This window comes from Mustela nivalis, assembly GCF_964662115.1.
Source record: "Mustela nivalis genome assembly, chromosome: 4".
Taxonomy (NCBI): Eukaryota; Metazoa; Chordata; class Mammalia; order Carnivora; family Mustelidae; genus Mustela; species Mustela nivalis.
In genome coordinates this window covers 101,848,006-101,860,904 of record NC_139023.1, presented here as the reverse complement: position 1 = coordinate 101,860,904, position 12,899 = coordinate 101,848,006, and the positions used below count along the sequence as shown (strand labels likewise).

The 12,899-nt window shown below is 41.2% G+C and overlaps 1 protein-coding gene across 4 annotated transcripts in view; it reads left to right on the top strand.

Moving 5' to 3' along the window:
- ARHGEF38 (Rho guanine nucleotide exchange factor 38) overlaps positions 1-12,899 on the top strand; it is a 151,314-nt gene that overhangs the window by 78,639 nt on the left and 59,776 nt on the right. For all 4 annotated transcript variants that reach the window (XR_014311302.1, XM_082729173.1, XM_082729171.1 and 1 more), the window contains exon 4: positions 9,073-9,220. Coding sequence is in view for 3 of the 4 variants with exons in the window: in XM_082729173.1 (XP_082585299.1) it covers positions 9,073-9,220 (148 nt within the window). In the remaining variant the exon portion in view is untranslated. The remainder of the gene's footprint in view (positions 1-9,072; positions 9,221-12,899) is intronic.

The following is a 12,899-nucleotide window of genomic DNA, read 5'->3' as shown; positions in this document are numbered from 1 at the left end:
TGTGGAAGATGCTGCCAAGTAGCTCACCTGAATAATTTTTCTAAAGAGTGTGCGTGTGTGCATCTGTGTGTGTGTGCGTATGTGTGAGTGTGTGCGTATTGTACTCAGATAGATTCAACCTAGCTAATTCTGGCCAGTGGGGACAGGTTGGGGGTACCCCAGACCTGGGTCCTGGAACGTGTGAGGTCAGCAGGGGCAAGACTCAGATGAAGCAGCTGGAAGGTCAGGGCATTTTATTCGAAATGTTAACAGTAATAGAAAAGCTACCAGCTTCAGAGAAGGTGACAGGAAAAAAAAAAAACACGTTTTTCTTGGGAGGTGGGGTCAAAGATACCTGAATCCATACAGGAGAGTACAAATCAGCCGGAGGCAGGGAACAACGGGATACAATGTGGGTTGGGCTTCCAGTCCCCTGAGTGCCGTCAAGTGAGGTCTCAGGGCTACAAGGACTTATTTCTTGTAGTAAAAATAAAGCCAGGGTGGCTTAGTAACTAGTTCTACAGTTCGGCTCTCTGAGGAGAATGGGAAGCTCCTGGATGCTGTGCTGTGGGGCTAGCTCACAGAAGTCAGCACTTTGCTGTGCAGGCAGACCTGAACGGAGCCGTGAAAAATCAGGTATTGTACAGAATACACATAGAAATGAAGTCCTAAATCCTACAAACATTAAGCATTCCATGAGACCCTGAACACTTTCCCCATAGCCAGGGAGTGAAAGTGAGAAGTGCATTTGCAGGGGTGCAAACCTTGCAAACCATAAGGGTGCACAGTAGCCCAGAGAGAACATGGCCTTTGGTGGGAGACAAATCTGGGCTTTCACTCCGGCTGTCACCACGAGTTCTGCAGCCAATGCCGAGTCACTCAGATCTGTGAGGACTGTACTTGCCCACCTAGGACAGGAACCTCACCAGAGCCATTAACCAAAAAAGGGCTTTTTTCCTCACAGAACAAGAAATCCATAATTCAGTAGCTCAGAACTGGGGCAGCTGGGGTTGGCTCCTCACAACCTTTTCCTTCCTAGTACTTAATGTACAGTGACGTATGGTGTGTGGTCTCCTGGTCTCACAATCGCTGCTCCACTGCCAAGCATGGCTTCCTTCAGGCAGTAAAGCAAACCACCTTCTCCTGAGGCTTTTTTTTTTCTTTTTTTTTTTTTTCATTTCGGAAGAATAAAAGCCCTTTCCAGTGCCTTCAACCTGTGTCTTATTATTTCATTTCACACACACGTTACTGCATCTCACACACAAACACATTCACACACAAATACACAGTTGCACCCATTCTTGGGCACCCCTGACTACCAAAGATTGGAGAAAGGTCAGTATTTTGAAGTGGGTGCATTGCCGTTCTAACGTTTGTTAGTTTGGAACAAAGAAGAATAGATAAGCAGCTAGGAATGGATGCCACATTCATCTGTTCAATGGATACTGAGAAGGGAATTTAAAATTTCAAATGGGAAGAGCAAGTCCTCCAAGAGAACAAGACTTGAAGAACACTCCCAGAACATGAGCTCCAGGAGGAGAGGAATTCTTATCTGTTTCGCTACTGATGCTTCGCCAGCACTTGGGACATTGTCCTCAGCAGCACTGAACGAATGGAATGGATGTTGGAGATAGTGAGTAGGGTCCTGGACCCTACTGGCTGTCACACAGAAGGATCGCAGTGATCACATCTGCCTGTGGTTGGTCCTACATTAGCTTAGAGGCTGGCAGGTGGTCTAGAGCCACTAGCTGTAGCGGAGGCTCACACCCTTGAGAGAAGTATATACTAAGGTGAGAGAAATCAAGAATTATGGGTTGGTTGCTCTAAGAACAGGGTCATCAGTGCTACCCACCTTGAGGAGGGAAATGTTATTATACCTCTTCCTAATCCAGGTCCAGAAACATTTTAGCTTTCAACTCTCAGAGAGCTAGTGTTTTTCTAATGTGCCACTTGGTAAAAAAAAAAAAATGCCCACCTAGAGTTAAATATGCAGGAAGTCAAAAAGGCTAGGGAAGAGTCCACGAGTTATCACCAAAATAAACAGAGGTATTCTAGAATGTGAGCATTGGAGCAATATTTAAAGAACATACATTCCAACCACTTCACTGCAAGAACCTGATTGGCCCCAAATGCCATAACTAATGGTGGAAATAGTCAGAAGGAGACCCTAACTCTTCCTCCATGACCACTGATGCTCCCCAGTTAGTCCTGCCCTGCTGCCAGCTACCTCCAACTGCCAGAGGGGTTGGGTGGTGCTGCCTCAGTTGTAGAAAGCCTCTCCTTTAGTAGACCCCATTGCAATGATTACATTGTCCTCCTGCCACTGGACACAGCAATGGCCCTAGGACAGGATCACACGTCCCACAGTCGCTCCCCTCCTTTCTCTTTTTTCTCTTCACAGCTTAGCTAGCCTTACTGGTTCCACTTCCTCACCTCTCTATCTCACCTCACACTACGCCTCTGAAATTGCTGTTACCATGTCACCAGAGACCTCAGAATTGTCAAATCTCATCGTCAAATCCATTTTTTCTGAACTTATCTTACTCTAGAGCTTCTGAGAATTTTTTACTGAAATATTCCTGATACCAGAAGAAAAATAGGAGCCCCAGGGAATGTAGAGTTATTACTCAAAGCCACTGCCACAGACATGAAACAACTTTGAAGTCTCATTTTCTCTTAAGAACTCACGAAAATTTTCCACTCTACTCTTTTCTGTGAAAAAGTTTTTTGTTTTGTTTTTGTTTTTGTTTTTGTTTTTTTCCCAAATGTCTTCATGAAATTGATACTCGGGGGGTTACTTGTGTTTCTCCCATGGTTGCCTGCACCACCTGGCTCCTGTGTTTGGTAGGAATTCTGTAACCCTAACCAGGGTCGCTAGGGTATCCTCCATTGTCAGGTTTTTTCCCAGGTTAGGCAGGAACTAATGAGACTAAAGGTCAATAGTAGTGATTTCTGTAAGCAGTGTTTACTCTTCCCCTATCTCTTTCTTCTCACTTCCCATCCTGCTCTACCCTGTCCTGGAGACTAGAAGGGCACTAGGAAAGGAAGGAAGGAAACATATCCATGATCTGGCATGTGGCTGACTAATCCATTGCCTTGTTCATGGTGGACAGAGAAAGCTCTCATGTCTAACCCATCATGGCAGCTCCACACTCATGATCTAATCTAAACCCAATTATCTCCCAAAAGTCCCACCTCCAAATAACATCACACTGGAGGTTAGGGCTTCAACATACGGATTTTAAAGGGAAATAAACATCCAGTCCTTAACACTCTTAATCAGTAACAATTTAAGTAACATTTTCATCTGATTTTTGAGTTAGATTTTATAGGGAGTGAAGAGGGTCACTTGAACTGTTATGATTTCTCCCCAAACATTTTTTTATGGAAGGAGAAAAAACAGTGTGTTGATTAGAATTAAGTTCAGCCAGTAGAAACAGCAAACAAAACAAAACGTGACTAGCCTAAATAAGAGATGTCCATTTCTCTCTTGTGTAATGGTCTAAAGGTATGTATTTTAGGTCTATATGGCAGCTCTGCTCTGCAAAGTCCTCTGGGATTCAAGCTTCTTCCAGCTCACACTTAGCTTTGTCTTCATGGACGAGGTAATGTCCAGAAGAACAAAGGAAAATATGGAGAAGAAGGGGTAAATGATGAGCTATCTGCCTCTTAAAGTTCCTGCATATTGTCACGGACAATTTTCTGCAGACTTTAGTTACATGGCCACCCCTATTGCAAGGGAGGCTAGGAAATGAAGTTTTTATTTTGCTGCAGGTAAAAATGGTATTGCTTCAAGGGGGATGCTGATACTGGGGGACAATGGCAAGCTCTGTTATCCCCAGAATATTTGCCATATTTCTCACTACTTTGCCTTTGGCTTAACTAACACCGATCCTAGTTTTCCTCCCTTTTCTCTGACTGTCTTCTCAAGCTCTGTGCAGACTCTTTTCCCTTTAGACTCCCCTCAGTGTTAGTGTTCCCCAGCACCTGGTCCTCAAGCCCTCTTATCACTCTGTAGACTTTCTTGCATGATCTTATCAAAGTCATGGCTACTGTGTCCTCAGTTTTACATACCTACACTTATTTTCCAGAACTTTTTTTCCTGAATCCCAGACTCACATATCCAATTCCATAAAAGATATCTCCACTTAAATATATTTTGGGTGAGTCAACTCAGTACATCTAAGATTAAACTCATCGTCTTTCTACAGAAACTCTCAGTATCTTATCATTGTATATCTACATTCTTACTGAAACCAGAATCCAGGGATATAATGGGAATTCTCTTCACCTCACATATATTGATGTCTGTTTTCTTGCCCTATTCTCTATCCTCCCTGATTTTTCTTCCACTGTTTATAGCTAGCATCCATTGGGCATTTGCATGGGCCAGCTACTGACGTGTTACACATTTTAACTCACTTAATCTTCAGACAGCCCTATTATTATTGTTGTTCCATCTTACAGATCAAGAAATTAAAGGACAGAGAAGTCAAGTAACTCTCTCAAATGTCACAGGAGTGAATGGTAAAACCACGATTTGAAAACAGGCCATTGATTTTAGCGCACTTCCTCTTAAGTGCTAGAACTTACTTGTAAGCCCTCATTATTTATTTCTTGTATTACACAGAAGCTTTTTAATTGGATTCTCTCTTCTAGTCTCACTAACTCCTCCCTCAAATTCCGTCTTTCATACAATTAATTACCACTTCTAGAATACAATCTAATCATGTTAGTCTGCTCCTTAAAATCAATCATCAGTGCTTCTCCATTACCTGCAGGCTAAAGTCCCAGCTCCTTAATGACATGCAAAGTCCTTCATGATTTGACTCTTGCTTACAAATACAGCCTCTTCTGGAACTTTACCACAGACATGGCACTGTCCAGCCATACTAGACCACTCCCTCTGTATGTCTCAGTGCTTGTGTTCGCTCAGAGCCCCTGTATCAAGGGCAGGCTGTTATAGAAATTGCTAACAAGTATGCAAGAGCAGAGCAAATAACCCTCCATGGTTTTGTTTTTTTTTTTTAAGATTTTATTTATTTATTTGAGAGATAGCGATCACAAGTAGGCAGAGAAGGAGGAGGAAGCAGGTTTCCTGCTGAGCAGAGAGCCTGATGCGGGGTTCGATCACAGGACCCTGAGATCATGACCTGAGCAGAAGGCAGAGGCTTTAACCCACTGAGCCACCCAGGCGCCCCTCTCCCTCCGTGTTTTATACAAAGTACTTACCGTACTGGTAAATAAATAGTTTATTCTCACTGGCCTTCATAACTTCCTGAGGGAAGTGTTGGTTCTTTGTATCTGCAGTACCTACCAATGTGCTTGGTAAGTAATAGTCCCTCATTAAATTGTTGTGAAACAATGAAGTAACTGCTTCATTCCATTTTATGCCATTTTCCTAAACTAAGTCTAGGACACAAAGATCTCTTGAATATCACTGTTCAGACCCTGGGTTACTGCCCTGCAGGGGAAATTCATTTTTAAGCGGTGTCAGAATAACAGAGGGGCCATATTGTTTGGTATGGCACATCTTGGCAATGGACATGAGGGTCTAGACATAGAGAAGAGGTGGGCCAAGAAGAGAAATATGAATAGATTTAGATTAGTGAAGGGAAAAGTTTGCAACACCTGAGTAACGATACCAGGACATAAAAACATGTTCAATATTTTGGGGAGTTTGTCGAGGAGATAACCAAGAGGGAAAAGGGTATTTTTCCCGTCCTCTGCATGGTGATTGTTTTGGGGGAAAGCCAGTACAGAAATTCTTGAATTGTAGAATTTTTTTTTTTTTAAGCACACGATAGTTATATTTATTTTACAGTGTTCTGGTGCTTTTGTGACAGGCAGTCAGAAGTGAAATTACCTTCACTGGTCTTGGCTCAATCCTTCCTTCATTCCTAATCATCCCTTCAAACCCACATCCATTAGACAGAGCAGTTGTCCTTCACCACTAAGGAAACGCAGCCCAGAGTTATGTTACCGTGGAAACAGAATCACTTCTTTGCTGCGAGATACATCGCTTTATCTGCATTATTATGAAGCAGAATACATTGGCAGGACTGGAAGGGGAATCAAATCTTCTGCCTGCCAGTGTTGTACTTGGCCTTTGGGTGAATAAATGACTTTCAATTAGAGTGCTTAAATATCTTTTAACTTCAGTAATTGTTATTAGAGCCCCAGCAGAATTTTACTTGGAAAAGAGTAAAAATTTTGACTCTGCTGTTAAGGAGAGAACTATAAATTCTTCCAAACTATGCCATTTCTGTTAAAATGTGTGTGTCTGTGTGCTTGTGTGTGTGTGTGTGTGTGTGAATTTACAATTAATGGTTTCATTGTGTGTAAAATAAATGTCTTTGTCCCTTGTTTTTTGACTTTCTGACCTGATCCGACTGCAAATTTATGAAGTCATCCTTACCTCTTCCTTTCTTTGTCTCCACTCTAAACTGCTTTGTAGTGAAACACATATATTTACAATCCCATCCTGGGTTGGGCTGTTTGTCTCCAGGTCTCTCTTCTTAACTTGCTGCTGAGCTTCCTCGAGGCCTGCCACTTGCTCCCACTTCCCGGGGTGAGACCCTCCCCTAGCCCTCACTCTCATTTGCCCCCCGGCTCTGTTCCTAGGAGGTTGGCCTCCTCTCCTGCCATCTTTAAATTTAGTTACTATCTTATTTTATTTCCTCTTCTTGTAACTTCCCTGTTCCTTATAATTTGTGTTCCTGTCTTGAAGACCAGATCTGCAAGAATTACACTGGTAGAAAGATGAGTTCACTAAAATCCCAGGAACAAAACAAAAATCCTTCATCCCTTCAGTTCCAAAGATGCTCACAGACACTGTTTGCTTACAAGTTCAAAGAAAAGCACTATTAAAAAACAAACAAAGGCGCCTGGGTGGCTCAGTGGGTTAAGCCGCTGCCTTCGGCTCAGGTCATGATCTCAGGATCCTGGGATCAAGGCCCGCATCGGGCTCTCTGCTCAGCAGGGAGCCTGCTTCCCTCTCTCTCTCTCTCTCTCTCTGCCTGCCTCTCTGCCTACTTGTGATCTCTCTCTGTCAAATAAATAAATAAAATCTTTAAAAAAAAAAACAAACAAACAAGACACACACACATGCACACATACACACACACATGTAGTCTACTAGGATCACAGGACTATCCCATATAATGGGAAGGGAAGAAAAGTCTCTTACAGGTTGGATATAGATTAGAACAGAAAGTGATACTTTAGAAGTACTAGTGTTTTAATTGTAGAGAGAGAAAGGTAGCGTTAAGAGACGAGTGATGATTATTGAGCAGGTAGTTTGTTACAAGTATTTTACATCTACATTCCATTTAATTCTCAAATTCATCCTCAGGAGTGATGAGAATCTACTCTACTCAGTTGCCCCCAAATCCTAGACGACAGTGATCTGTAATTCTGCTTCAGTTTGTACCTGTCTGTCCAGCAAAGCTCTGATGTGTGGAGAGCTAACAACACCTAAGTAAAATTGAGGGGAATACAGCCTCTAATCCTGGCTTAGTTAGCCTCCACTGGACAGAACTATGGGAAAAATCATTTATTTGTTTCAAATTCAGATTTGTCCTTCCTTATTTAATAGGGATAAATAACCTCTTATCTCCTCATATGTGTAGGGAATTAAATGGTTAATGTGGGCAAAGCACACTGAAAGTACAAAGGACATTCTATTTCTGTAGGAAGAATGACAGACTGTTGTTACTATAATAGGTGCAGGTTGGTATGTCTGTGTAACTCCCAATCAGTTCGGTCCAAAATTATTGTCAATCCCAAATATGCAGTGTCTTTGAGAGCAGGCCCCATCACATATTTTTTCTGTGTCTCCCAAATCATCTTAACATAGTGCTGGGGTGTGTAGTGGATGCTTAATATACATTTTCAAGTGATGGAGTGGGTGATTAAATCCAGCTATTGTTCAATATCTCCTTGAGTTATTAGTTACAGATGCAATTTTATTATAATATCAAGAAGGATTCCTAAATGCCTGGATACAATTAGCCCAAGTTGCTTTAAGAAGATACAATCATAACTCTGGTTTATAGTATTATCCAATTGAGTTTTTTTTTTTTTAAGATCTATTTATTTATTTTAGAGAGAGAGACAGAGAGAGTGGGGGGGGGGGGCAGGAGCAGAGGGAGAGAGTATCTCAAGCGGACTCAGCACCGAGCACAGAGTCCCACACAGGGCTCAATCCCATGACCCTGAGATCACGATCTGCACTGAAACCAAGAGTCAGACACCTAACCAAGTGCACCATCCAGGGGCCCTATCCAACTGAGTTTTAACAGAAATAATGGCCAATTCTTTCTATTATAACATATAAGGAAATATTTTATTTCCCTAAACTCCATTGCTTGCCTTTCAGAGAATCTCAGAAAACGTTCGTGCAATAAATAGCAAAAAATGATTTACCTAGACCCTGAGATTTCACTTTCCATACCTCTAACAAATTGACAATCACTGCTCCATTTTGAGCATTTACTGTGTATGTACGGTACGCACACTACCCCTTTCATTTTTGTAATGACCCCCTGAAATTGAATCTGTTATTGTCCCCTGTTATAGGTGAGGAAACAGATTCAGAGAGGAAAAATAACGTGTCCAAATCATAACCTGTCCAAGTCTGTAGCACAGCCTGATCCAAACCCATACAGACTGATTCTAAGGTATTGCTTTTAACCAGGCTCCTGCAGACCAGCCGGGTGCATAAATCACCTCTGAGAAAACCAGCTTTCTTTTGCTGCCTGTCTCCATTAAGTTCTTTATCCTTCATTTTGTAAAAGAAAGGAAGGAAGGGAAGAATGAGGGAGAAAAGACAAAAAGAAGGAAGGAAGGAGGGAAGGAAGGGGGGAAGGAAGGGGAAAAAGAAAGAAAAGGGGAGGAGGAAGGGACAGGGGGGACTGGAGGGGAAGAGAGAGAAGGGAACGGAGGGATGTTGTCTAGCCCTTCTGACGAACCTGGGGGTAAAGTGGAACGGATCCAACTTGCTAATACTGATCACATGAACCAAGAATAAATATGTAGAGCGTCCTTTTGGTCTGACTTGACGTCATTTTGCCTTTGTCTTGCATTTATCAGGAGAAGTATTCTTGCAGATTAAAGGACCACTGGAAGAGATTTATAAAATCTACTGCTACCACCATGATGAGGCGCACAGCATACTGGAAACCTATGAAAAGGAAGAAGAGCTGAAGCAACATTTGAGCCACTGTATCCAGTCCTTAAAGTAAGGCTTTTTCAAACGATGATTTCCATGCCTAGCAGGGAACATTTTAACTGGATGTAGATGAAAGTTCCCACATAAATCCTACATTTGATGAAGCTTGCTGGGAGCTCTACTTTGTGTTCCCTTTATGAAAAGCTGACATGCCAGAAACCCTGATTGACTTTTTCCTGCCCCCCTCTGAGCATGACTAAAAATAACATCAGGGATGATTCGGGGCTCTGTAGAGAGAGAAAAATGCAATATCAAAAAATGAAATGTGGAAGAAAAAGCCCTTCTTAGAGCTGTTGTTACCTGCCTGCCCCCATGAGACAGCATTGGAACATGTAGAAAAATAAAGTTAGTGAAGGTCCCATGGCTCTCTGCATGGCTCTCCCCTTCCCCTAGATTCACTGTGGGGGAAGAGGAGAGATTGGTGAGGACAGGTCAGACCATGTTAGTTAATTTCAGAAGAATTAATCATGACTTCCTTCCTCATCCCTAAAGTCTTGGTGCTACTATATATATATATATATATATATATATATATATATATATATATTTTTTTTTTTTTTTTAATCTGGAAGAAACTATTCACTGTAAAAATCTGAAAAATATAAGGAAGCACAAATAAGATAAAAACCCTTGCTACTCCATGTATTAACTCTTTGCTTGACTATGTATTAATAACCACACCTGGCATTTTTTTTTTCTGATTTTATTTATATGCATTAATTTGGACATGGGTTTGGGTTGATTCTTTTAGAAGAAATTGGCATCGTACTGTGTATATCGTGTTCTACCACATGCAGCTTAAAGCCGAAATTTCTGCCCTACTTCATTTCTTACCTAGTGGTTCCACTATAGTCTTTCATTTCTAAAGATTATTCATCATCAAAGATTAAACCAGAGAGAGCTGTGATATCTAAATCAAAGCATGCCAACCAGTCTGAGTGTCTAGCACATTCCCACCTTTTAGACTCTATTGAAGGGAGACAAAAATTGGGGTCCTAATGTGGCCCAAGAGAGTGGTAGCTGAATTAAAGTGAAATCAGGAGACTAAGTGAGACTACAGTATCTCCCCCTCCCCCCGCCTTAGCCACAGGAGATACGTACCAAAACCTGCCAGTGGATGTCTGGAACTTGGAGACTACCAAACCCTGAATATACAAAGCTTTTTCCTATACATGCTGACAATTCAGGAGGGCCATCTGTTTCTGGATCACGGCTGACTGCGGTAACTAAAACCCCTACAGACACGGGGACTCCTGGACTCTGGAAAATGTCTTTCCAAGCTAGCATCGAGACTGAAAGTGGATTTAAACAGGGCCCATAGAATTTTTAAAAATTAACTTTATCGCTTTCTATTGGTCATTAAGTTGTTGCAGTTCTTTACTCATTTTTGGTATCACGGAAAGGCATAGATTTAAGTCATAAAATCACAAGCATCTATTTAGTGCTTCAGCTACACCAAGTATCATTCTGGGCACTGCACATACAAAAATAAATAAGAATTAGATACCGCCCACAAGGAACTTAACACGCGCAGGTAACTCTTAAAGATGGTAGGTGACAAGTAGCTCCAGCTCACTATTTCTTCACTATTAGCAGCTTAGTTCAGTGTTAGAGATCAGTTCAGAGAAACTTTAAGTTTAAAGCTGTATCCACCTTAATAAATTCCTGTATTAGGACCAACATCTAAATATACGGATAACTATTTTCCTATGGAGAAAAAAACGATGTTATCCTGGATATGAATGAATGTTTCCTACCTTAGTCTAGTGGCAAGATCTGATCCAAGAAAAGTTTCTCCTGAGCCGTTCTCCTTCTTCAGTTTCTAGAATTAAAAGAGAGAAACCTCACAACAAGTGAACAGCGAGCACCTTTGGCCATCACTCCAACTACAACCTCGGGAATGGAGTTCCCTACCAGGAGCAGATGTAATTAATTTACTTTGGCATATGCTCCTAACAGTTGACCAAAAATGGAGCTGTCTGTTCAGTGGGGGTGAACACTGCTTTATTTTTATTAAGGATTTTGACTTCTAAGAGAAAGAAATAGACCCTGCCAGAGTATTCCTCTTGGCAGTGTTGCCTAGTACCAACCCCCCTAAAAGCAGCTAAAGGCAGAGGTGATTCTGAAACACCATGATGTCTCAGTTACCGAAAATGACTTTCAGACCTAATGACTTATTTGATCTTTCTCTGAAAGCCTTGAGTTATTGCCTTGGTGGATGTCCCAAATCTTGTGTATTCAGCACTATTCCAATTTTAGGGAATAATTTCAAGCACTAGAAGGTGCTAAGGTTTAGAGAGCACGAAATCCAAGCTAAGTAATATTGGCACAACTATTTCTTAAGGGAAAGAAAAATCAAAATAAAATAGCTTAAGTTAGAGCTATTTTCCCAAAAGTTGCCTTTCCATGAAAATGAAGTTGATGATGAATTGTACCGGTCTGCCTGAAAGCTGAGAGCAGAATTATTGACATTACTATAATACTGACCCCAATTGAGCTAAGCCTTAAATTCTGAGAAACAGGTTTTTAAACAGGTTTATAGGCCAAAGAGAGTCTGGAACACCCCAAGGGCTTGGCTTCCCTTGCCAAGTAATCAGTCAAAGCTATTACTGTGGCTCTGCCTTTTCCTTGTGGCTAAATAACGGAGCCTGAGTGCACAGTTGCCAATTTCTAATGAATATTAGGTGTGGCCTCCATTTTCTACTGTGCAAAGGGATAATGGAACAACAGGGTTTGAAGCAGTATTCATGAGAGAGGTGGCTTTAGGTCTCAGAAGTTAAAGCAGATTTTTAAAGCGACTTAGGTTGCATTTGAATTAAAATTAAAATGTTTATTGAGGGCCTAATAAATATTTATTAGGAGTGCTAGATAATGTTTAAAAAATATTTATGTATGTATGCGTAGTTCTCACCTCCTAGGAACACACCTTCTACTTGGGTAGATAAACAGAACCATCTGAAAAGTTTAATAACAATACCAGGGTTAATTTAAATAACACACCAGAAGCTGTCACGGTGAAGTTCAAGACTAATTTCCAAAAGGAGGGAAGAGAGATTTCCTGGTTCTGTAACAGACTTGAGTTCATAACCTTTGGCTATTCTTTGAAGCCCATTATCTTTCAAAAGAAAAAAATAATACTTGTATCTAGAAAATAATTTTGAATCCCTTTGAAACATTAGGACAGCGTTTCTTGGTGTATGATTTCCGCTGTGTCAGATCCATAGGGATGTGTATTAAAAGTACAGATTCCTATGCTCTGCTCCAGACACTCCCCGCTCCCAGCAAAAAAAGGAAAAAAGAAAAAAAGGGGGCGGAGGAAAGGACTGCTAGGATCCAGTCCAAGAAGCTACATATTAGCTATATACTAACAAACACCCTCAGGTGATTTGGACACATATTTAGGTAATGAACCACTTCAGAAAAAGAAATTAGGACTTACTAGCAGCTTTCCCTGAAGCACTAGACCTTCTTCACGCCTATAGATAGATCTAAGCAGTAGTTTCAGGGTTTGGAAACCTTAAGAAAGAAGACTAAAACTCTCTAGAGGCACAATATCACATCTGCATCTATAGCCTGCAAACTGGAAATGTGCAAGTTTTTGTTTATTCAACAAAGAGCATTTACAGATTCTTATTAGTGACCCCTAAGATTGCATGAAAATGCTATTAATATAGTCTCTAAATTTATG